At 46.2% G+C, this 26989-nt stretch overlaps 1 protein-coding gene across 7 annotated transcripts in view; it reads left to right on the top strand.

Annotated features, from left to right (window-relative positions):
- LOC142591299 (uncharacterized) overlaps window positions 1-26989 on the top strand; it is a 133554-nt gene that overhangs the window by 18973 nt on the left and 87592 nt on the right. For 3 of the 7 annotated variants that reach the window (XM_075703626.1, XM_075703627.1, XM_075703628.1), the window contains 3 exons: window positions 14006-14088; window positions 20643-20720; window positions 26239-26464. The exons of 1 other annotated variant lie outside the window; for it this stretch is intronic. In XM_075703626.1, the coding sequence (XP_075559741.1) occupies window positions 14006-14088; window positions 20643-20720; window positions 26239-26369 (292 nt within the window). In that variant the 3' untranslated portion in view covers window positions 26370-26464. Of the gene's footprint in view, window positions 1-14005; window positions 14089-20642; window positions 20721-26238; window positions 26465-26989 lie in introns of those variants that run through there. 3 more of the 7 variants (XR_012830447.1, XR_012830446.1, XR_012830448.1) reach the window with 3 other exon arrangements.

Genomic DNA, 26989 nt, shown 5'->3' with positions numbered 1-26989 from the left:
CGCCTGTTTGTATCGGAAGTTTCTGGAATGTTATTGGTGGTTCCATCGGCTGTCTGTCACCGAACTTTGTGTAATCTGAATGTATGTATGCATGACGCGATTGTGTAGAGCTTCGTGGAAGACACGTGGGTCCCAGAGATTACTCTGGAACGTTCGACGGCTGATGTATAAAAGCCGATGCGCTGGACGCGCTGATCGTATTTCCGACGATCGCCGACTGTGTTCGCCACTATCTTTGCGTAACTTGCTCTTGCTATCGCTGTGTAAGTGTAACTTGCTGTTGAGGATACAAGCTCGCCAAATAAAGATTTAGTTTCGCCATTTACAGTCTTGCTACTGTGTCAGTCCAAGTCACTACCACGTGAGAATCTGCAATTGTTAAAAAAAATTAAATTATGGGGTTTAACGTGCCAAAACCACTTTCTCATTATGAGGCACGCCATAGTGGAGGACTCCGGAAATTTCGGCCACCTGGGGTTCTTTAACGTGCACCTAAATCTAAGTGCACGGGTGTTTTCGCATTTCGCCCCCATCGAAATGCGGCCGCCGTGGCCGGGATTCGATCCCGCGACCTCGTGCTCAGCAGCCTAACGCCATAGCCACTGAGCAACCACGGCGGGTAAATCTGCAATTGTGGAGAAGGTGAAAGGTGATAAAAGAGTGGCGGTAGGGACATTTCTAGGGCGGACATTGGGTTTTGTCATGCAGCGTGCATAAGAAAGCTCGCAGAAAATGCCCACGGATGGAATCTTGTAGTAGTAGCAGGTGGGCTAAATGACTTGCTGAACATAAAAGGGGAAGAACTTGCCCAGCGTTCACAAAGGCTGTAGACGACTTGCGCGAGACGTACCCTCCCTGCAGATTGCATGGTGTCGGAGCTAGCTGCACGTCATAGTAAAGTACAAATCGCAATTGTGGCTGGTAATCAGGTAGAAGTGGAGCTTGTGCCGAGAGAAAGGTTTTGAGGTTGTAGAAGTAAACAGGGAAGTGAGAATGTATGGTGGTTTTCCACGAGACTGGGTCCACTTCAATCACATGCTTTGGCGAGAAGTGGGCTTGCGACTTCGTGCTCGCGTAGTTGCTTTTTTTGGGGGGGCTCATAGGCGCTCAGACCTAAAAAAAAATTAGTATCGCCATCAACAGCAGGAAAAGGTGGAAAAGAAGAAAGAAGAGAGCTCGCCGTGCAAGCGGCTGAATATATATGCAGGGCTGCAGCAGAAATGAAAAGTAGTCAGAGATTGCGAAGGAACTAAATAGAGTACAAATAGGTGTGTATGCCCTTACAGAAACGTACCTTCGAGATTTAGAAGAGCCACCAATGATTGAGAATTATGTTTGTGAAGGGCGCAACAGAACTGAATAGGAAAAAAATGGAGGTGGAGTCGGTATACTCATACATAAAAGAGCCAAATGGGAAAGAATAGATTCAAAGTATCAGAAACATCTTTGAATGGCAGGCACGATGAGTGGAACTAAAATTTGGCTGGGCGTAACGTCTTTATGCACGGGAAAATTGCGAAAAGAAAAACCTAGAGATGGTGGAATGACTAAGTGCTCATAATAAAGGTTCCGAGAATGATGCTGAAATTATCCTGTTGGGTGACAGGAATTCCCACGTAGAGGACCTAGACGGTTAAACCGACGACAACGGGAAGCTAATGCTAGATCTCTGTGAGTGACGCAACCTCGTTATCGTGAATACGGGGCCTAAATATCATGGCCAGATGAGATGCCAAGTTTTACATACGAAATCAAGCATTGGTTACTGTCTGATGACAGCAAACATTTATGATAAGTCGAGAGAAATGGTCATTGAAGAGGAAGGCTATAGCAACACATGGAGTTACCATAAGCGTATCATTTGTAAGAGGGGATATGTAGTTGGGAAAGAAAGCAATGAGCGAAGAATGGTCAGTTCAAATTTAAATGCTCAACAAATAACAAATAAAGCCACAACAGTTGAGAAGGAACTTGGCAAATGGCCAAGAGTGGGAATACAATGAGCTTCTCAGTATATTCACGAGAGCAATAAGGAAAGAAAAGTGACACGTTAGGTGGAAAGGAAAACAGAAACCGACAAGTTGGTGGAACACAGAGATGCGGGAAGATTCAAAATAAGCGCAGTTGCCGCAGGTTCAACGAGACAGAAAATGGGAAGCATAATGGGAGAAAATAATTAAAGTGCACGCACTGGTTGAAGCAAAAATAAAAGGTGAAAGCGAACGTTGTTTGTCCGAAATTCGCGAAAAAAGGAAGAAGCTGAACCTACAATGCATTGGAACCGCATAATATTGTCACGATGCAGAACACGACGTGCAAGCAAGAAATGACGACGAAGAACTGTTGTTGTTGCTGGGGCGCCTCGGCCGCCATGTTCTAGTGTCTGCTGGTGCCTTGAGCATTCGCCTTGCATAAACAACATTCGTGCTTGTATCCGCCTCGCAAGATTTTAATGGAGGTGCGGGGTATCAACACGGAGCACTGCAGCGATCGCGGCGTGAACCCTGACACGATGATCGACAGCGAAAGCGCCACAATGAACGACCGCCCACCTGCGCTGCCGCATACTCTGACCGTGTTGTCCCAGTCGCGAGACCCAGGGAACATCAATGGGATTGATGGTACGGACAGTGAAGATTTTCCGGTATGAGCGTGTAAGTGAAAATAATTGGTGGGTCCAAACAGCCAATGCTAGCGAATGTGATATTCTACCACCGAGACACAGCGCTAGCATTGTACGAGACCCACGAACACGACATACCCAGATGGGACGTATGCAAGCAGAAGCTTCTAGACTTCTTTGGAAAGCCCTTTGGCCTTCAGCTGGCAGCGAAGAAGCAGCTATCGACTCGTGCTCAAACGACAACATAATCTTACGTGGCATATATTCAAGATGTCCTCGCACTCTGCCGTAAAGCTAACAATGACATGCACGAGACAGACACGATTGGCCACATCCTGAAGGGTATAGCAGATGACACATTCAACCCGCTTATCTGCAAGGACTATCACTGGGTGGACGCGATCACCAAAGAGTGCTGCAATTTCGAACTGATAAAGAGTCACCGGAGTACGCAGCAGTTCAACAAGTCACCAAATAGAGCTTCGACGTCTTCGTGTGAAGAACAGCCACGTGGACCTCCCCTGTCTGGACAAGAAAATTTGACGCGGTTAATTCGTCGCGAGCTCGAAGCCATGTCTCCCGTCGTTCCTCGTCAGCATTGCCCAGACAACGCATGTTCTGTATCGCTTATACAGGCCGTTGTCAGACAAGAAATAGCAAATTTAGGTCTCCCGCCTCTCTTCCCCATTCGTGATGCCGCTGTCGGCCAGGACCGGCCCCGCCCAACTACTGCTTCCCCGTTTTCAACGGTTCGAACTCGCCGTCGTAACCCGGCTGACTGGAGAACACCGAATGGTAGGCCGATTTGTTTCAATTGCTTGCATGTTGGATATATCGCTCGTCATTGCCGCAGTCGTCATTGCCGCAGTCTACTATAGGTGAAGCTTTCCGTCTGACCATCCAGATCAAAGTGCTCCCCGTTTCTCTGTTTCTCCTTCATCTACGAATACCGACAACGTACCTCCGACCTTCCGAACCAGCCGGTCACCATCGCCCCTAAGTCGTCGGTCTCATTGGCCGCAGGCCCGCGCCGCTGCTCTTCCCCCGCCTAAAAGAAACTAGTAGGTGCAGCTCCCGGAGTTGAGGCTGCATCAACCCCCCGGCCTGCAAATCCTCTGATCACATTGCCTACCCTTGGAAGCATATTAGACGTTGAGGTGGGTGGAGTCCCAGTCAAGTCCCCCGTCTACACCGGTGCGCAGACGTCTGTAATGAATGGCGCCCTTCGCAAACGACCCAGAAAGGTGCTAACACCTGCCGTTCTATGCACAGTACGCGTTGCCGACGGGAGGACGCCACCACATGTCGGCATGTGTAAAGCTAGAGCAACGATTTCCAACCATGAAACCACCGTCTTATTTATTGTCTTAGAGCGCTGTCCGCATGCCCTGATTTTGGGGATGGACTTTCTTCCAACCCATTCTGCCCTAATAGACTGCGCTAAAGGTGTCGTGCTTTTGACCTTCATTCTGACAGCTACTTTGAATCGGACGCACATCATCCGTCCCTGTGTTCTGCCGAATTCTCCAGGTTGCCGCGTCAAGCCGCTACTACTATGCCTTTTACCGCTTGACCACATGTTCCTAATGACGACTACATCATCTCTCCGTTTGTCGACGTTATTCTACTGCATGGCGTCGCGCTCCCAAGTACTGTTGTCAGCATGGCCGATAATTAAACTTGTCTTCCCGTTGTCAACTTTTGGTCCACTGCGCATGTTCTTCCTAGTAACATAACAGTGGCGCGTCTGACACCTGTGCATGAGCACCAGATATCTCCGCTCGCGCCCACTATTTCTGCCTTTGTCAGCCCTATCCTCGCGTGTTCCCGTTCGGCTTTGTCACCCTACCACGACGTTCATAAAATGATCCCTTCCGAGCTCTGTCCACCTCAAACTGAAGTCCTTAGGCGCATTCTGTTTTGTTACCTCGGTAGTTTTGATTTGGATGACCGCCGGCTCGGCCAGACAGCCGCTCTCACTCGTCGGATTCACACCGGTGACGCAAGTAACATCCATCGCTGCCCCTGCTGTGTGTCTGCAGCAGAGCACAACATCATTCAAAGCGAAGTCGCGAAGATGCGGGAGAAAACCATCATCGATCCTTGCGCTAGCCATTGGGCCTCACCACTAGTCCCAGTCAAGAAAAAAGACAACACCTGAAGATTTTGTGGTGATTATCGCCATCTGTACAGCATCACCAAGAAGGACGCGTATGCAGAACAGGATGTGCAAGCAAGAGACGATGACGAAGAAGTGTTGTTGCTGGGGCGATTCGGCCGCCATGGTCTAGTGGCAGCTGGTGCCTTCAGCATTCACCTTGGACAAACAACTTTCGTGCTTGTCTCCGCCTCGCAACAATATTAGGCTGAAAGTCTGTAACTCTAAAATAACATATCCTTGAAGAAGATGGAAACAAACTGGAAGAAGATGTGGCATTAAATTACATCCAAAAATTAACAGCCTAATCATTTGAAGGCAGTGCCGAGGTGGTTCTAGAAAAAGAAGTGGCTGGGGTTCAACGTGGCTTGAACCTAGTCATATGAGTAATAGTTTTGTTAAGCATGGCTAGACACAGTTTTGCTTCTTTGACTGTTTTATTGCACATCAAAGGCTCTATCAGTGTCTTGCTGTGGCTTGACTAAGGTAAAGATTGATTTATGGTCTGTAACGTACTTGCTTGCAGTTAGAACTTGGGTTGCTCTAATGTCCAGACTCAGCCTGGCGCCTGTGGCGGAGAGATGACGCGCTCGCACCGGCGCGTGTTTCATCCATGGTGAGACTGAGTGACAAAGCGCCGGCGATAGCAGCTGCTAAACCCTCGCATAGTCACATGGTACACAGTAGCGAGACTCGAGCTAGTGCACCTGTGGTGCCTCTCCGCAGCGGATAACGTGACGTGACGTCACACCTTCACACTTGCTCGTCGGCGGCTGAAGATAGAACGCGCGCCGAGATTGACCTTAGGAGTTGTGTTTTGAGGAGAAGAGCTTTCGCTCTAAAAACAGAGCATGAACCAGAACCAGATGGTAAAGGAGCTGGTGCTGACAAATTTCAATTGGAAGAAACCTGAAGAGAAAATTCCTGAGCGATGGGTTATACGAGTTTCCCATTGGGCGGATTAATAGACTGCAACACAACACTAGGACCAAAAAGTAAGGAAGCTCCGTTGAAATCAGTAGAGAAATACAAGATAGCCGAGTACCAGCCAGCTGGCGCAAGGTAAAATGAATTTATTTATGAGAGATAGGCGGCAAAAGATGGAATTCCCTCAGGTAGACCATTGACTAGTACATCTGTAATACAGATGTTAGCAATGTAGGCGTATAAATTAAACCTACAAGCATAGGCAGATAATGCTGGCATATTGGGCGAACTTCCAAAGGGCTTTAAATTTGGTAAGGGTCTGGATGATAACTTATTTGTTCTTACTTAGTGTATTGAAATATCTAGAGTAGAAAAGAGGGCGTTATATGTGACTGTTTTAGACATTACTGGAGGGTATGCAACGTAGACCGCAACATTTTGTGGAGGATTCTGCAAGGGGAAGGCTTAGGAGACAATTGTTTACAGCTTGCGTAAGAAATTTACCTAAAAATTTTATTTTCGTTGAATGGGAAGCGTTGAGGAGCAAGGAGAAAGTTCATATCAACAAGGGGCTGAGACAGCGGTGCCGTCTATCGCCACTGACGTTTATGATGTACATGGGAAGGATGCAAAGGGCGCTAGAAAGGAATATATCTTGTTTAATCTCTCGTAGAAACCGGCGGGCACCAAAGTAGAGCAGCAGCTTCCACGTTTTTTTTATGCGAAAGATGTTGTGTTCCTTGCTAACAAGCACATTGATATGCAACGTCTGGCTAATTTCTGTGGACAGGAAGGTGAGCAGTGGAGATTAAAATTTAGCGTTAAAGAAACGGGTTGCATGGTATCAAATGAGAACAGTTAACAGGCAGTGTTAACTTTTTGTTATTGCCTGTCAGGGCCAGGCAATAACTTGGTATAAGGATAACCGAAGGCAATAGATATACGAAAACACAGGAAAAACAATATCAAAAGGGAAGACAAATGGGGCCATAGTGAGTCGCAGAGCGCTACAGGGACACAACTGGTACAAGCTGCTCTGTGCTTTGTGGAAAGGTGTAATGGTTCTAGGACTTACATCAGGAAGTGCGGTTGTTTGCTCCTGGAAAATCTGAAAATTACGGTGGCCAATGCCACTAAAGAAATAAGCGTGGGTCTGGAGGTGCCAGCCATGGACTCCAGACTCGCACACCTCCTGGAGGCCAAGAATGCGCTAAGAGAAAGATGGAAACAGCAGAAGCTAAACAGGAGGCTGAGGTCTAAATTAACTAAAATCAACAAAGAGATCGAAGAGCACTCCAGAAAGTTGAATGCGCAGCAATGGGACGAAGTGTGTAATGAGGCGGACGGTAAAATGAGAAGGGGCAGCAAGTGGAGCCTTCTTAAGAACCTATTCGCCGACAACAAACCGACCAAGAGTTATGCCCGACTAACGATCGAAAGGCTCGTTCATCTTCACACGAAAGAAGGCACGAGTCCGCGGGACCTTGCTGACGCCCTGGCAGACATCTACCTACCAGTAAAGCGCAAATCTATCCCGTGGAACGACCCGACACGCGAGTATAAGGGGACACCTCAACTATCGCTGGATCGTCCTTTCGAAGTTTCGGAGATTGTGCACGCCCTTCATGAACTAAACGGACGCTCGGCCCCCGGCCCAGACGGACTAACAAACAAAACACTCACAAATCTAGATGACAAAGCCATACAAATCATTACGAGCAAAATCAACGAGGTATGGGCTGAAGGCCAGGTGCCGGACGAATGGCGAACTGCCAATGTAGTCCTCATCCCCAAACCCGGAAAACCGCTTCATGCAGAGAATCTGAGACCCATCTCCCTTACGTCGTGCCTCAGGAAGGTCGCAGAACCTGCCATCCACGATAGAATTGGAGAGCACATTGAAGAAAACGGCCTATTCCGCCACAATCTCATAGGCTTCAGAAAATCACTATCCACACAAGACGCCATGCTACTCATCAGGAACGCCGTCATAGACAACAAATCCAGGGATGTAAAAGGCATCCTGGCACTCGACCTAACCAAGGTCTTCGACATGGTCAGGCACGAGCACATCCTCAACGAAATATCCACTTTAGATGTCGGAGTAAATTTCCACAATTTCGTAAGATCGCTTTTGGATAACCGAACGGCCACCATAAACGTCGGACCAATCAGAAGCAGAAAGCACATGCTAGGTAACGTCGGTACGCCGCAAGGGTCAGTGCTTTCGCCGCTTCTTTTCAACATCGCAATGCATGATCTCTCGAAAACAACTCTCGAAAGTCCCGGGGGTAGGGCATGCGATTTACGCCGACGATATCACCATTTCGTCCACGAGCGGCCCGGTAGGCACTCTGGAGCAGAACCTACAGCAAGCGCTGGACACCATGGAAGGTTTTCTTGCAAACACGGGACTGAAGCTCTCCCCCAGCAAATCGGAGCTCCTTCTGTGCAAACAAGGCCCCAGGCTGAGGCAGCCCCTTAGCTCCCTCCACGTTCACCTTCACACCAGGGACGGAGGAAACATCCCCAGGTGTAACACAATCAAGGTCCTGGGCATGGTCATTGGGGCTTACAGCAATGACAACGCGGAGGCACTAAAATGCATCGCAAAGAGCACCCTCAACTTCACCAGGGTCATATCATGGGTCGCCAACAAAAGGGACGGACTGAAAGAGGACAACCTCATGAAAGCATTTCACGCCTTCCTCATCAGCCGCGTAACCTACGCCGCCCTCTTCCTCAACTGGAAGAAGACGGAGCTGTATAAAATTGATACATTATTCAGAACGAGATTGAAAAAAGGTCCTAAGCCTCCTAGAAACACTAGCGCGGAACGACTCCTCCAATTGGGGCTACACAACACGGCAACCGAACTCTTTGAGGCACAGCGAAACTCCCGAATTAGTCGGCTCTCACTCACAAGGGCGGGCATCGAGATCTCACTAGAAGCAGGCATACAGCCCCTCTTCATGCCACCAGAGAGTCGCAACTATGCACAAACGCGAAGAGATCAATAACCGTTGATCCCATCCCACAAAACATACACCCCACCCACAACGAAGGGCGGAGAAAAGCGAGAGCGAAGGCAATCCTTACAACATCAAATGTAACGAAACGCAATTCCTCTTCGTTGACGCGGCCAGATATTGGAATCGAGGCGCCTACGCGGTCTCTGTGGTGGACGCCCATGGCTCATTCGTCAACGCAGCCACGGTAGTTACCAACTTCACTCACGAAGCAGAAGAAATGGCCATCGCGGTGGCCCTTCGAAGCTGCAAAGAAGCGTAAGTCATTTACTCGGACTCAAGAACAGCTATTAGAACCATCTCGTCGGCCCTCGTCTCTAAGAAAGCAGCTACGGTTATCAACACCATCTTCTTCCAAGAAACGGGAGGAGACAACCTCACGTCCCCACACATCATACGGTTCCCGGCCCACATAGGCAACATTTCCGGACCTCCTGACTGTAATCCGAACGAGCGGGCGCACCAAGTGGCGCGAGAGCTCACATTCCGCGTCTGCGGTCCGCCCTCTTGCTTCAACCCAGCCTGGAGGGACCTAAACAACAAAGACCTACTCGTATCATACCACGAAATCACTTCAAATCATAGGTTATCACGAAGAATGTTTCCTCCTCCTCACCCAAAGCTCAAAAAAAGCACAGGCCATCACTTGCAGACAGTTGCAGACTAGGACATACATCAGACCATGAACACTAAGCAGGATCAATCCTGACCTTCCTACTGAATGCCCACACTGCGGCCACGAATACAACAACTTCGAACACATGCTCTGGCTGTGCCCTGCCAACGCGAGCACGGACTTTCCCGACCAGTCTTCCTGGGACTCCGCGCTCAGAAGCACAGAGCTCATCGCTAAGCTCAAGGCTGTCCAGAGGGCCCGGGCCGTCGCCGAAGGACTCTGTCTACCGGCCCCGACCTGGGTGGAGCCGCCGGATTGATTTCCCCTCAGGACCTAAATAAAGTTCTAACTCACTCACTTGCTTCCAGTCAGGGGTACAATCAAGACTCGATGGCAACCAAAGCGCAGTGGGACGCCTCGCAATGGGCGCTCACGGGAAGACTAGAAAGAAGCAGTGCAGGTTGATATGGCTGGACAAGTTTTGATATGAGGGAAGCTCAGAGTAATATTGATCACTAAGGACGACTGAGGAATATAGAGGAAAGTAAATGGGTTGCTAGAGTGTTCACATACTGATACGGCAAAAACATTGATTCACAGTGCTGGAAAAGAACAAGAAATAGGAGACCGGTGTACAAAGTAAGATATCGGCAGAGAACGTCAAACGCAAAGTCAGAGATGCTGAGACAACCTCATGGATGCCCTCAATGCAAAAGAAACCTGCTTTGAGTAACTACGTAAGAGGAAAACATGAAATCTGGAAAGAAATAATTTATGATAACTCAAAGGGAAGCTCTTTACTTTCGAAGCCAGAGCTTGCTTATGAAGCGAGGTACAACAAGGAAGATGGAGGATGCGCATGCTGCCGTAACGCTACGGAAACTATGGAACTTGTTTCAATGCACTGCGAAAATATCTACCCAGCGTCGCTTTGGGCTCTCCTAGCCTCCTTGAAGCGCTTGTGCTCACCGATGGCCGGGGGAAAGTAAACATGCCAGCTATAGTGAATAGTAAGAGGTGATAGAAAGTTTGGTGGCAGAAAAGTAGGGAGAGACAAACAACGGATGAGCATTGAAAGTTCGCAATAGTGCTTAATAAAGCTTCTGGGAACTAAGTTTTTTTCTTTTTTTCTTTCTCTTTAGCTGCAGGCAGGATATTAGGCAAAATGATTACAAGAGCCTGGTGGCACAACACACCGGTTTTTTTTTTCAAAGGCGTTACTCACCGCACCTAGCCAACGTAGGTAGCGGTACAAGGTGAATAGAGAAGTCTTCAGAAATAAAAGGAATACTATGGATATGTATAAATATTGATACAATGAAAAATGTGTGTTTCATACTGGATTAATTCAAGAAGGCTAGGTGACTGTTTTCACTGTCCAGTTTCAAAGGGAATGCCAATAAATGAGCATCATCATCATTGGCATCGTATCGTGCCATTTGGCACGCGATGTGAAATGCGCGCCGCGGAGCGTCGATATTTACAAACTTTGCATTGCAGTTCCGTTTATTGCGCCAGGTGTCCCTGCATGTAGCAGCTGCTGTTGCGTGCTGCATGTAGGTGAATCTGTAACTCAAGCAAGCTTGGTGATTGTTATTCCCCACTCTATGTCGAACGGATGCGAATAAAGTATAATTATCCTCATAATCATCAACAGAAACGTACCGTGCCACGGATCAAGAGATGTGACTTGTGCGCCACGTACAGAGGATATCCGTGTTTGCCCTACGGTGCACGTTATGGCGCCTCCTCGCAAGGCACGAACCGCTGCTGAAGAAGCCAAGCGCAGGGCCACGCGTGCGGCTGCAACCTTGCGCTCAGCAGATCGCTGCGCAGAGAGCAGGACAAGCCGCAGCACAAGTCACACTTAGCCGTCAACGCAGGGTTGAAAGCTCACATCGTTCTCGGGCAAACCACACGAAGACCTCGTAGTGCGTGACAACGAAAAAGGAGCTCCTGCGGAGCCAACCCTCCAGCTTACGCTGTGACTGTGTTGCGTGTGCTACACAGGCCTGTGACTTTCTTTAACCAGATGAACTGCTTTGATTGGAGACATTTACAGAAAGCAACAAGACGCAAACGATTTAGAAAAACACTTATTGAAATTATTGCGTTGCTTCAGTGATGCACTAATTGGCAAAGTTAATTACGATTCTGCAGTTTATTTTAAGGTGTGTGGTTGGCACTATTATTTGGCGTACGAACCCAGACATCATATTCTCACAATGGTGATACACTAACCGTTGCGCAATTCCACCTTAACCAACTGCAAGCAAGCAATAAATAATAAAATCATGGTAAAGGAATGCTATTGATTTAGGGTTTCCTTTTTTTGCATGAATACAGGGTGTAATGTACGCTTCACATTGCTCTAGAGTGGCTGACGCGTCGCCATGAACCATTTCTACCTTTAAATGTCCCACATAAGAATTTGTGAAGTGTAACGATGTTACCACGTATTTATGAGTAGACCAACAGTAATTTTGTAGAAACTATAGAAAATGCTTTTCAATGGAAGCGAGTACCTAATACGGAACGCACAGATCAAAACAACAAACTAAATGAACTTTCAAACTATACTTGCGAAGTCGATAAGGTACCATTTCATGATGACCACACAAATCCTTGCCAGCGTGCTATCGAAGCTGACTGCGCGAGGATGATAACAGTGGTGGTATGGCGACGACCATGGACATGACAGTGTGAGAACGAAGCAGCATGACCAAGACGACATAAGAACAACTGATCACCATAGTGGGACGATGGCGGTGATATGGCGGCAAGGGAATGACGAAAGCAAGACATCCATAACACTATGACGGCAGCGTACCAGCGCCTTTTCCTCCGCTCGCTTACTTCGCAAAGGCCAGATACTCACCCCCTCCCTTAGTTCCAAGCACACCCTTTAAGATCATGCGGATGTCACGTATTATGCATCCATGAGAGTAGGTTTAAGCGAAGACGTGTTCACCTGGCCAGATCGAATGGTGTATCTGGACAAGTTACCCGCAGCGCTCCGTCCGCCTAACCAACGAGCAAATGCGGCACTGCACCACAAACAACCACAGCATGTAAGCATTCCGACACCACAAAGCTCCCAAGAGGCAGCATTTGTGTCTCAATGTTCTTAGCGTTCGAAGACGATTGTACACTGTAACTCAGTTGCGATAGAGCAAATGCATTTATATAAAAAATGTTCAGCTGCCAAACATAAAAATTGGCGGGGAAAGAAACCTATTCTTGTTTGAAGTAAGCAATGAGAATTTCCCGAGCATCTTCTCGCAACTGTGTTATTGACTTACACAGGCTACGCTATGGTATTTCTTTTCTTTCCTTTTTTTTGAAATTACGGGCGTTCAAGCCAACGCGGTTGCAAAATTCTACCGCTAGCGCTCACCCTTTATCTTTACATTATACCTTTTCAAGCTACCAGTCCATTTGCAGAGTTGCGTAATGCCTGTAATTGTGATGGGCACAAACAGTTAATCGAGTTTTTGAAGGCATTCCATGACTGTTTCGCCAAGCGTTTTATGAGAAATGACTAATTTGACCTCAGAGCGCATCACCTGGAAGAATACCACTGCTTGTACTGAAGGTACAAGCAGTGGTACCAGTGGTAGCATTGCAGGTACACTTTTGTATCTGCAATGGTGCCAGTTATTTTACGCTACAACAATGATGCGTCAATCGCTTTTCCAATTTTCCATTTAAAAAACGTGATTCTGCTACGCTAAGCGGGTAAACACGTTGCATGCCAATTCACCCTGGTAGTACAAAGGAAGACTCGAAAAGCTTTCATGAATTATATGCTAATGTACACTACAACATGACTGGTATAGTTTATGGGACATCGCAAAAAAAATTTGCGGTGATAATTTCTCTGCGGTAACCTAAAGTCATATGATGTCACTTGACGCATTTGGGAAAAGTGGACGAGACTCGGATAAACCTCTATGAGGTTGCTCATGACTTGGCACGAGGACTTGCTAACCGTGACAGTCACAACCGAGCCGTTCACCATCAAGCCAGGGAATCTAGATATCATTTAATAACATACAATGACATTACCAAACACTACTATTTAGGACGCAGGGAATTCCCATTGCCACATTCAAAACTGAACAGGGCTCAGGCAGTCTCACTGCGCTTATTGCAAACAGGTACATATTCCACACCGTACACCATTAATAAAATATATCCAGAGAGGGAGATTAGGATGGACTGCAACGATTGTAATGGCATCATTGGAATCAGACATATGCTGGTGGGGTGCACCGCGACTCTCCCCAAACTCGTTGAAGGATGGACACAGTGGGAGAAAAGGATTCAAAGCCCATTGTTTTAGGACCAACTAAGGGCCGTCCAGAGGGCCCATGATGTCGCTGAAAGGCTTGGCCTGACAGTGCCAACGTGGGAGCCTTGACTTAAGAAGTCGAGCCTCCGGACCCCATTCCAATAAATGTTTTCACACACACACACACACACCATTCAGCTCTTCGTATGCGAGATAGAAAGTGGATCATTCAGTAGATGTTCTTCTACGCATGGAAAAGTAGCCTGATATATGAATATATGAACTTGTATGTTTGCGAACCTTTAAATTCATGACACTTCAATTTTGCTTTCGGTACTTTTATATTTTTTTATGGCAGCTACCAGTATAACCTGTATGCTGAACTGCATAAACATTCGGAAGGAAGAGCGGGACCCGTCATGCGTGTGAGCATGTATCCAGGTAAAGTTCCTCGTTTTAGAATTTGCAGGGCCACAGAAAATTTAAAGTTTTTGATGTTAAATGTTAGGTGTTACTAAAGAAATGTGGCAGTACCGCCCAGTAAGTGAAGCATTCGCAGCAACAGCAAGGTTTACCCCTGCACTTGGACTCTTTCATTTAGAAGCTCTGCTCAGTGTTTCCGTAACGGAAATGTTTGCCCTGAAGTCCAGGAATTTCTTATTCAGTCCAATCGAATTCCTCTTTAGGTGTGTTGTACGTCTTTTTTCGTGTATTTTATAAATAATGGTGAATCATTCCTGCTACTATTAGTGCTTTCATTCTAACATTAGTTTTACCCCTTCATTGCACTTCCTTTATAGGACTCCTGAAAGGTTGCTTGTAGATGTAACTTTCAATGGGCCACCCATTTCTTCATCAATCCCACAAGAGAGCATCAGTCACGAGCTTGACGGGTAGGAACAATAACGCCTCGAGTCATTATCCATTTCATGGCTAGTCCCCTGTACTGGGTATGAACTACATGTGGGTGGCAAGCAACAAATAACTATACGACACCCTGACCAGTGTTTAGACATCTTAGTTCGCCATTTTGGCGCGATGCCGAGACGCAAGGCAGCACTATCTGTGCAGAAGCAACAGCGCTCTGACAATAGCGACATTTATCTTGCTAGCCGAGAGAGAGTGAGAGAGAGAGAGAGAGAGAGTTAGAGAAAACATTTATTTATAATCAGATTGGGTGACTTCCTCGTAGGGTGGAGCCCTTCGTTCAGGGCCCCTTTGGCTCGCGTCACTCCGCGTGCCCGCCGGATCAGCCGTCGCTGCTCTTTCGGGTCTGAGCTGGTCAACGCAGTCTCCCAGGAGGAAGGTGAACAGGAAGGAATAGGGGGGTAACCCGGAAAGCGTGGGCACTGCCAAGTGCAATGATATACTGTGGGCTTTGCTCCACAGTAGGGCCAGGATGAGGGATATTGTATGGGGCGGAAAAGGTTAAGATAAAAGAGGCAGGGAAATGAATTAGCTTGAAGCCGCCTGCTGAGGCAAGCAACCGGGGCTTACTGGTTACAGTAAAGTGCTTATGTGCGAGTGGACAATTGCTCGAACGTGGCCACTGGACAATATTATTTGTTCATTTATTTCAAATCATATATACCTAAGCAGCCCCGGACACACCACCATCGCAACCCCAAGCGTAACTCTGCCGTAAGCTTCGCCACGCCAACGCTTAGTCCGGCGAGGCACATCTTCCACGGCTGCGCGGCCAGCATAACCGCAACAGATGCAGCAACAACTTTAGATTTAGATGCACGTTAAAGAGCCCCTGGTAGTCCAGAGTCCCCCCACTACGGCGTGACTCATAATCAGATCGTGGTGGTTGCACGTAAAACCCGATAATTAAAAAAAAGGCGCCGACTTCATTATATAGAAGCGCAAGAAGAGCCGTTAAGCAACCGCGGTGGGCATTGGCGTTTCTTTCGGCTGTGCAGTGCAGGCACGGCAGCATTCTGCTTGATACTGTGTGCACTCGCATTACGTGCACATAAACTAGTGGCCCGGCTGAGCAGCTGTGTACATAGCACACCATGGTGAATGCTGTGGACGAGCGGTGCGAACCTTAAACTTCAGGTTACACAGGCTATCGGTTTTTCTTCCGTCCTGTTTTGCGCATTGTTGTTCTAGAGAAGCCTGCAACTTCGGTGGTGGTGTCGGCATTATAGCACACCTTGCAGCCTCCAGGAAGCCATCGCTGCGGCGCTGCACCGTTTCCCTCGCGTGCTATGTCCGGACGTTTCACCCGCGTGGTGTTCCGGTAGCGCCGTCTGAGCAGCTTCAGCAACGCCGTCGCTGAACTTGTTATTGGCGTCAATGCTACGCCCTACGAACCAAACTATCCAGTTTTTATCGACTTCGACGAAGAGCGCCGGAGATTCGATTTTAATGCGGTGCAAGTTATACGGACGCTGACAAATTTCCGCTGTCGTTCTGTGCAGCTATCGACGGTCCATGCCCGGCTCTCGCCCAAGGTTTGAGCATATCCGGATACGTGCACTCCTTCATCTGCTAAGGCGGAGATGGAAAGTGTACGTCAACGTTCCGCTCAGTCTACTTTGTGATGGCATAGCCTTATGCCTTGCGCTGCCGGCAGGACGTATGAAGAGGCGTCTGCTCGATCGAGCTAGCTTAAAAACATGCTTCGTTGCATATTATAGAGATGTCTTTAGGTGGCGTAAGCACGTAGGGCACTATATCGGAAGGTTATAGGTGTCGCATGGTTATTGCTGCCATAGCGCTGTCGAAATTCTCTGAGGGGTTCGAGCGGAACGCCAAAATAGGGTATTACAGTCAACAATTCGCCCTTCGTGCTAAACTGCCATTTTTTATTGGGGGCGAGGACCTACGAAGTCGCCATTTGTCGGAAGCGCTTCCCTTGCGTAGTATGAGGGATCACGCGGCACGCTCTTCATAGGCTTCGCTTACGGCGCTAAATAAAAACACCACGCGGCAGCCCTCCTGGACATTTATGTAAGCACTCTCTAAACGACGGAAGTTTTTGACTGTCGATATAATAATCTTGGGCAAACTGAAAGCACAGAATCATTAACAGACACTATCTCTTTACCGAATACGTACAGTGAACTTCACTGCGCACGGTCGTGCGATAGTCTCCCGAACAGGCTTCTTGCGCGAAAGGTAGGTAAACGCTGAGAGTGATCTATGTGAAATATGTTCCTATAGTGGGCTGTCTGTATAACCAGATGGAGTATAACAGAATGAAGCCTCCATGCAGCGATCACACAGGTTCGCAGCGACCGACTGCGCGTCTGCATGCATGTCGGCGAACAATGTTTTGCTTTCGCTGTGAGCGCCTTTTGGTACCGTGCCGTGAGTTTTAGGCCGCAGCATATGAGCATTTGACAGCATACTAGTAACTATTGTTGAGTGAACGCTATCAGAAATGCTCAAAAATAATTTCGTTATATAGACTGTGATGTGCTATCGCGACGATTCAATATTGTTTTTCCAAATTCTTGGACATTTCAATATCATTTCTCAAGTTGCATCGCATTGTATGTTTATCAGTCTTCTCAGCGTGGCATTTCGCTCTGCTTCTTTGTCGTAATCCAGTGCATTAATTCATAACACAAACATGACCATATGCCATGCTTTCTTTTAATGTGCGTCTTACCGCTCCCTTTCCGTTCGAGTGAACTCGCGAGTATCTAGCATCAACGAGTTCATAGGCGAAACCGTCGTGACATCAGCCGTTTCATAAGCGTCTCAGTGCGCGTTTTCTGCTACTCAACGAACATCGCAGTTCCGGCGCCGTAGCAGAAATCTTCCTCGCGTCTGTGCTTGCTGCATATCCGAGTTGTAGCCGATGGCTGTCTGCCGGTTCAAGGTTTCGCGAGCCAAGCTTCACGCAGCTCCTTGTCCGGCGGCTACATGTGAATAAGGCTGACACCGGGCTCCGTTGCGTACGTCCGGCACTGCGGGACCGAGCAGTAGCCTACCATGCTGCACGCCTCCAAAGGCAGCCGCTACCTATTATAGTGATTTCAAATGTTGTCAAGCAGACGCCCAAGCCACTTTATCAGAACCGCAGCGCTGGTGAGACTTTCGTTCTCAGCTCGCTTCGGCGCTTCCGAAGCAGCCCACGCGGACGCTGTGTCCACGTGATCCATCATGCCACGTCAAGCCGATGGTGGCGCCAGCTTTTCCAGTGGGTCCCTTACACATTTCTTTATAAAAAGTCTATAGACAGTCTATAGACGTATATAGACTGTATATAGACTTTCTATAAAAATTTTTCTTAGGGACGGAGCTAGCCTCTAATACTGACGCCCATTTTCGGGGAAACCAAATCCGGGGCCCTACGTTACTCCGGACGCGCCGAAGCACGCGCGTGTGGGAGGACCGAGCGACGTGTTTTCAGTTCCGCCCGTCTTTGCTCCGATTGTCGTGACACCGCTGCACTCTTATAGGCTCGTCCATCTCCTCTATACCTCTACCACGTGACCAGCTACCCACACTTCAAGCTCAAACTTTTAATGCGTTAACATTTCTAGGATACTTCGAGTATTTTCCTTGGGCTAACTTTCCATCTATGTATGTCTCTAACCGTGTCCTTACCTCCCTCGGTAACTCGGTAGGGAATAATGGAATGACGAACGCATCGGGCTTCTGCGCTGAGATAACATGGTTCGAAACCAGCCATCAGACCAACCTTGGTAACTACGTATGAGGCATTGTGTACAAATGTGCCGCTCTTCAACGAAGCTGTTACACGCTCACATCTGCCACTGTAGACGGGGGAGATGGTATGCATCGCTTTTCAGTGAGGCACTTCGACGCTCACTTGCAGCCCTCGGTATGGACCACTCGGTCTGTACTTTCTTTAATGAACTCATTTAATACCAACTTGCGTAACTATAGGTACGCGCCACTGAGAATGTGCTGCTGTACAACGACAAAGAGATCCTTTAAATTTCTCCGACTCTGAGCAGAATCCAACCCATGTCAGAAAGGCTCCTCAAGGAGAGAAACCAGCAGGCTGCGCCACAAATCCATTGGCTATATGCCACTTTTCAATGCACGCCTTTCATGTCAACGCTTTAGCTAGCTATAATAATATGTTCTATTATAATAAAAATGCTCTATAACAAAAATGTGATATGGCCCACGATGTCGAAGACGTCGTGGACCATGTCATATTATTTTTTTAGATGGGCACTGAGGATATAGTGATTCACTGGAGGTGTGCTGAAAACAGTGATAGGTAAGCGGCGTGGCTATTACACGCCGGTATTTGTGGGAGACACAACAAGTGCGGCCGTAGTTGTGAGAAAATATTTGCTTTATGTCAAGCCGATGTTCCCGGCGATTTTCGCTTTCCGAAGCGTTAAAATATATCTACAATAATAGCTATGTGTTTTCTTGCTTACTTGTCCAACTGCTTTGGTCATTAACCAGCCAAGACTGTTCTTCTTTTGTCCCGCCTAGCTAAGTCATTTTCGAAAGCGAAACGATTTTCTTACACCTGATGCGCAGTTCAGCGTGTTGCCGTAACCACGCGTGTGCTAATGTTGTAGTTCTGGCACCCATTTACGGAACGACTAGCGGATGGTGTTGTGAATCTCGCAGCCAGGCCACACAACTACGGCTACTTATTCGCAAACACGCGTGCATACAACACGTGCACTGCCATACATAGTGGTACGCGTACGCCACTCGCTAGCGCAGACTTTCCTTACTTTGTAATCCGCATAGAATAAAGCGCAAGCGTCTAGTGATATACGAACTGCAACATTAAGCACAAATTCTGCTCTACCTAACAGTAGCAGACTTACGTACAGTAATCTAATGTAATACCTCCGTAGTACCAAGATTTCACCTCCAGGCCGCGTCACTTACAGGGTTTTGAGACTTTCTTTGCCAATCTGAAATGATAATTCCTACTTAAATCGCGAACACCGTGCTCCATGTTATCACTCTGAATCGTGGTCACTTCATTTCTACCAACGTGACCCAGCGCATTCTGGCCAGTTGCCGGTCTCATTAAGCATTAATGCCCTAGCCGTCCAACAACGAGTTGCGAAAAAAAAATCACACAATCGATAGGTAACTATCCGCAAAACGCATCGCAGAGAGTGGATTATTGCGTGGGATGTGTTTTAATGTTTGAAGTATTTGCTTAAAGGGACACTAAAGGCAAATATTGAGTCAAGCTGGAGTGATAGATTAGTGCTCCAGAAACTCGAAGGCGTCAATATTATCGTGAACAGAATCTCAATAATCGAGAAGTTGAGGCAAATACAGGACATGATTAGAGACTCGCCCGGGACATTCAAGTACTTGCCAGATGACGAAGGCACTCCTCAGTTCAATTCTGTCACTACTACTCAACTACTACTTGCACAAATCAAGCTTGTATTGCATTATAGGAAGAAATAAAATGCTGCTTGTCCGGTTCTATTTCACTTTTAGAAAAAAGAAATGATTGAAATAACCATGACAACGACGCGGGTGGTGGGAAGGTTTCGTTTTCGCTCGACTCCGCGCCACCCACGCTTTCGCGTTTCAGTAGTTTCGTTATCGTGTAGTGCCGCGCTGCTTCTGCTGGCTTGCGAAACTCGCACAAACCGCAAGTAGCTGAAAATTTGACTTCCATGTTATGTCGCAGGATGCGCGAACGGTCTGTGTCACTAGACCAAACAGCAGCTTCAGCGGCAAATGCGCCGCTCTGTCTTGGCTCGGTACCGCCGTCTGTCGGGCGCCGTTTTACTCATCGAGGGCAGCAAAGTGTGGTGATGGCGTATGCAACGTCATTTCCCCGGTTTGGTGGCGGGAAATTGGAATTTCGAAACAGTTATTCGGTCCCTTCAGATGTAATTTTCTCTTAAACTAAGTCTTTTCTTGTCACGAAACAAGCGTTGCGAGGTTTCTGGAATGGTATTTATACAGCCCACGTAAACTTAGTAATTGCCTCTAGTGTCCCTTTAAACACCACCTGCTTGTCGCGATTGATTTGCTGCTAATCATGTTACACTTACTTTTAGGGACACCTGCAGCAGAGTACACACTTCGCTACTGGAATAAGGAGGAGCGTTGTGCTCTTTACACTATGACGCTCATAAGTAAGCGATACATACAACCTTCTTTATTATAATAAATATAATTGTTCTTAGCCTACCTTGACGTTGACGTGATACGAAGGGGCGGAACGGCAACGCAAGTTGATAAGAGCCGAGAACAAACATCTTTTGGAAATATTACGCGATCTCAGCTTCACTTGTGGAGTGTGAATAGCAGCTGCTGTATCTATAGACGTGAGTCAAGTGGCTATATGCTCTGAGTCAGGGTCAATTGCAAAAAGACTGCGGCGAAGGCGAACGTCACTGGCCTTACACCTAGCATACAGGCAAACGCATCATTTTTCACGACAGTCCTATTAAATCAGAACTGACATCCACATTCATCACAACCCATTTTGTTAATTTGATTTCATTTATCCCGGAGAGCAATGATGAGAACACAATTAAATAGACGAAAGTAAATGATGGTGATGAGCGTTCAAAGTACAGCGCAATTTTTCGTTGGCATGACGTATGAGGTTAAATAGCACTTTCAAATCTCTCGCGAAATTTACCATTTGTTGCTTTACGTCCAATAGCCATTGAAATTACTTTCAGGAAACATACCCCAGGCTACTTCAGTACAGTAAAACAATGTATTTGACGAATATTACTACAGTTACCCGATCAACTTTTCTTAAAGGACATGGGAAGAAACTTTTATAATTTTGGGCACTCTGCAGTAAGCTAGGTTCTTCATTTAGGTATGCTAAGCCTGAGTGGCCCTGAAGGCGAATCGAGTGCATCAGCGCCATGGGGTATAAAATTATGGCTGCGCAATAAAGCTTTCTTAGTTAAAACTAAGCTATCACAATAAAACTATCAGCCATGTCAAACTTAACAATGGGTGTACACTATTAAAAAATTTCAGCACAAGTTTTTTTTTAAAAAGTGTGTGAATACGTTTGCAGTGTCGCTACATCACGAACTTGGGAGCTGTTAATGCCGTAAGCTACTATGTAAAAGACTTATGTGGGGCGCAATCGCTGCCAAGACGTAGTGTGTAGGAACGCCTTCAGTCTGTCGTTTTAGCTCTGCACCAGTCGCACTATTCTGGTCGAAACGTGAATTTTCAGTGTGTGTCAAGTTTGAGGCTGATCAGCATAACTGTCACGTACACTTGTTTCGTGTCGTTGACGGTGTTTTAATGAGCATCGCCGTGAAGAAGTTCACGCAAACACAGCACCATCGTGTCTGGAATTCCTTTGGTATGCAGATATTGTCATCCTGGTACACTATTTCAATTTTATCAATACATATTCAAGCAAGATCCAAGTTCAAAGGAACATGTATACCTAGAGTGACGACCAGTAGTCGAACAAAGACTGTCGCCTAAGTATGCATACAGTATTTATTGTCCTGGCTTCAGAACTACATAAACATGTTCCGCCACTCTCTGAGTCTATGTGGCACACGAATGCTGGTAATAATTGCGTATAGCTTTTGTTTGTGGGAGAAATATAAGTGATTAGTGCATCCAAGTCCCAACTGCACATTGGTGCACTGACATGCGCCCAAATTCCTGTGGTTGGAGGGCGGACAAAGTCTTTTTCCCACGAATGGCAACGGTGAAACTTGGATTGACGAGGTTGTCTGAGGGTGAAAAAAACACGTTGCTGAGGGAAATGCTCGTCGTTATACTAATTAAATCTACAGACGGACAAACACGCAAGCAAACCTAGTTTTTAGCATTTCACTGTTGTTGTAGTAAAACAAACCTGATTTATTGTAGAGTGGTTTGCTGGGCCAGTTGGTGCATGGTGAAGGTATAAGGGGTTCCAGCAACTACGGACAGGAGCTCAAGTAAGAAGAAACTGACAGGAAAATGCTGTACTTACAACTGAAGCTTATTGGGAATACATTCCACAAATGTCCGCCACGCATGCGTATACAACCAAGAACAACCACAACGCTTACAGCCAAACATCAACGAAAATACATATACGTACACAAAAGCCTAGCACACTCCTACCCGACAAGGCCAACAAGACTTGAATTAACATGATAAATTTGAAAATTGAAGTTTTTTATCAATGATATGGAGTGAATGTTCGCTCACACATGTATGCACGCCAAACTTTGCGATGTGGAACGCTTCGCTTACATGTCTTTCCAGTTTACTGCGCCCTCTTCCTACAATTAAGACACTATCAAAAACTGGTCAGCAATCATGCTTCTTGCAGTGAAACGGCGAGTTGCCTCCTGTACCTGTAGGCAGCAAACAACAATGGTCACGCATGCGATCATTATTACAACGACCTGCCTGTGCCAACATAGGACAGTCCGCACGAGAGAGGTATGTGATACACGACCGAAGATCCACTTTTTGTGAAAAAAAGTGGTGTGCTTTTTTACACCGCCACTAGTCGCATCTTTCTTCTCTCCTGTGATGCTTTTGCATAATCTAACCAGTTTGCTCGACGCCGAGAACACTAGTGTGACTCCATTCCTAATGGCCACCCCGTTAAGATAATGATACAAACCATGCAAAAAGGCATCAGTACGACCTTTTCTCTTTTTGAAGATTCATTGTCTTCCGCGGTTTCCACTGGTTTCTTTTTTGTGAACTTTCTAAACCCGGTTTCAGCCACAGCCATCAAAAGTGAGACCGGCTACTCTGCCGACATTAACCTCGCCTTCTGGGCTTCAAAACTCTCCTGCAATGAGTGGGTGCAGCTCTTGTTACGAGCATTCGTCAAGCATAAGGAAACTATGACACGTTTTATTAATTTGGAGTGGAAAGATTCATAGGGGACGAGCGATTTTTTCGATCTACGGCAATAATGAGAACACACATAGCTCTCAGTTTTAAATATAATTTCCATATCAAGAAATCTGGTCAAGTTTTCTTTGAAAAGTTCGTACGTCAACTCGAGATCCCGGGAGGACTCCTCGAAACACGTTGAAATCCTTGTCGCCTTTGATTCAAGGCTATCAACGGATTTTAACCTTAAAAGCACAAAAAACGTCATCCACATACCTAAAAGTTCGTACAATACGTTTGTCCTGCAGCCTGTGAATTACATTACTGCCAAATTGTAAGAACAAAATGTGACACTGACAGGCGAAACCTTAGATCCAATGCATATACCCTTTCACTGAATGAAGACATCCTTGTTAAAGGACACTACAGTGGTTGACAGGGACTTCTAACGTTTTGGAACTTCTCACGTTTTACCTGTCAACCTGTAGCCACTGTCAACCACTGTAGGTAATTCACAGGCTGCAGGACAAAGGTATTGTGTGAAGTTTTAGGTATGTGGATGATTTTTTTAGTGATTTTACGGTTAAATTTTTATGATAGCCTTGAATCAAGCGCGAGAAGGATTCTAACGTGTTTCAAGGACTCCTCCCGGGATCTCAGGTTGACGCTCGAACTTTGCAAAGAAAACTTGATCAGATTTCTTGATATGAAAATTAAATCTGAAACTGAGAGCCGTGTGTGTTGGCGTTATTGCCCTAGATCGAAACAATCGCTGCTCCCGTACGAATCGTCCCACTCAAAATCAATAAACTGTGGCATAGTTTCCTTGTGCGTAACGAATGCTCTTAACAAGAGCTGCACTCACTCATTGCAGGAGAGTTTTGAAGCCAAGGAGGCGAGTTTAATGTCGGAAGGGGACCCGGTCTCACTTTTGATGGCTGTGTCTGAAACCGTGTTTAGAACGTTGACAAAAAAGAAACCCGTGGATACCGCGGACTGCAATGAATATTAAAAGAAAGAGAAATGGTCGTAGTGATGCCGTTTTGCATGGCTTGTCTCATGATCTTAAGAGGGTGGCCACCAGGAATGGCGTCACGCTAGTGTTTTCGGCACCGAGCAAACTGGTTAGGTTGTGCAAAAGCATCACAGGAGAGAAGAAAGATGCGACTAGTGGCTGTGGGAAAAAGCACACCGTTTTCTTTCCTCAAAAAGTGTGCATCTACAGTCGTGTATCACATACCTCTTTCATGTGGACTGCCCTACATTGACCCAGACAGATCGTTGCATTAATGATCGCATGCGTGAACATCGCTGTTTGCTACCTACAGGTAAAGGAGGGAACTTGCCGTTGCATTGAAAAAAGCACGATTGCTAACCAGTCTTCGATAGTGTATCGATTGTGGATAGAGTGCGCAGTAAACTGGAAAGAGAAATAAGCGAAGCGATCCATATGAAGAAGTTGGGCACGCATACATGTGTGAATGAACATTCGGCCCATATCAATGATAAAGAGGTTCAATTTTTAAATTTATCATGTTAATGCAAGTGTTGTTGCCCTTGTCGGGAAGGGGTTTAACTAGCCCTTTGTGTACGTGTCTATCTTTTGTTGATTTTCGACTATAAACCGTGTTATTGTTCTTGCTTGTATATGCATGCGTGGCGGAAATTTGTGGAATGTATTCCCAATAAGCTTCAGTTGTAAGTACAACATTGTCCTGTCAGTCTCTTCTTGTGTTCGCGTTCTTACTTGCTGGAACCCATTATACTGATTTATTGTGTTTGAGTATTATAAACAGTACACCGGCTGGTGCACGAAGTCAAGGAATAAAAATAAGATCCCTTGATATGTCGGCACGTTTCTCCTTCATAATGTGAATAGCGTAAAGTTATTGTTGAGGTTTACTCAATTGTGAGCATACACGTGAATTCATTGGAATAGTTAGCGCCTGTACTATAATATTTCTGCAAACTGATGTGCGACAACAAAACGGGCGAGACTGCAGGGGTTTATTTTATGATCATCCACTGAAGTTTTAATTGTTCGTTCTTGCTCTTATTGGGTCGTACTCAGACATGAAGACAACATTGGGAAGAGTGGCATGCCAAATAAGTAAAACCTACAACATGTTGTCAGCTGTCAGTTACATGAAAAATAAGTCAGACATGGGAAATGGCGAAATACTGCCTAGAGTCATGTCTTGACAAAATATTTCCAGCACGATTACACTGCACAGTAGTACAATTTTACGAATGGTATCTTGTTAATACGAAGCGGTTCTCTTAAATTCATATTAATGACCGCACAGAAGAAGCACTCAAACAACTGCGCGTAGGTAATCTTGCATTGACATGCTAAGTGCACATGACTCAGTGAACAGTCATTAACTGGCTGTAACATTTATTAGCATTAGGCATACCAAATACCAATCACCGAAATCTATCGTTAGTGACCACGAATCATTTTGCGGAGAAGCATGCAGTGGTCCGATAAATAGCCAGCCAACAAATTACGCAGCTCTCCTGATTATGACGTCTATGTTGAAAACTTTTCTGCTCGACTAACAAGTTGTAACTGCCGAACACATTCCAGCACCGGGACATTGGGTAGCAATGGCGCTTGCTATCGTGTGTGCAAAGCTACTAATCAGCTGATTAGCGTAACTCAGTGGCATAAAGGTGGAGCCTGTCAAGTTCCATCAGGCAATGCACGCCTTCGTGCTTACAGTATATTCCATAGGTTATGTTTTATAGATATCAATATGCGCGTCTTTAGTAAAGACATTTCTAATGGAAACATGACGTCCATTTTCCTTTCAGACAAGGCTACTTGTGTAATGGACATATGGAATGAAAGGATTGGGCAGAAATTTCCCAAATGTTATGCAGAATATTACAAACATTGTAGGGAACATTATCCTGTCTACAGCTCTGACTGCAGAAAGGAGTGACTTCGTACGTGACAAGGACGGAGGCGGTCAGCAAGCGCAGCACTTGTGCGAAAAAATATGTCAATAAAAAGTATAATACACTCTTATTCGCAGGCGCAACTAGTATTAAAACGTTACTTCCTTCTCATGTTCCAGCCATGCGCAAAAAATCTGGGTACTGGTTGACCGGTGAACCGTTTCGGAATAGGAGATTTGCTGCGTTAATGCGTGGTTAAATGGTTCGAAAAGGCCAGTAATGGTGGATCCTAGCTCTGAGCAGATACATTGATAATTTTGTTACAGTAAGACGATGCACCGATATGAAACCTATCCTCAGCCACCTATTCTCCTAACAATGCCAACACGCCCAGAATGCCCTTAACTAGAAAAGGCTGCTTTATTCAGTCATGAATATCGCACAACTGTTATACACAAACTCAAACCCAGGTATTCTGAAAATATGTGATCCTACAAAAACATAGTATTCACAACAATATTTAGTATTATGGATGACTGAGGGGGAAAAAAGTCCTGTATCACGCTTTATATTGACGATGCAATATTTAATACTGCGGATTTGCATGTTGCCAAATGTCAATGCTAAGCTTCGCCTCTACCCTCTTTAAATGTCGGTTTAAATA

The sequence above is a fragment of the Dermacentor variabilis genome, chromosome 8 (genome assembly GCF_050947875.1).
Source record: "Dermacentor variabilis isolate Ectoservices chromosome 8, ASM5094787v1, whole genome shotgun sequence".
Taxonomy (NCBI): domain Eukaryota; kingdom Metazoa; phylum Arthropoda; class Arachnida; order Ixodida; family Ixodidae; genus Dermacentor; species Dermacentor variabilis.
The sequence above is the reverse complement of the archived record's forward strand: the minus strand, read 5'-3'. Positions and strand labels throughout refer to the sequence as shown.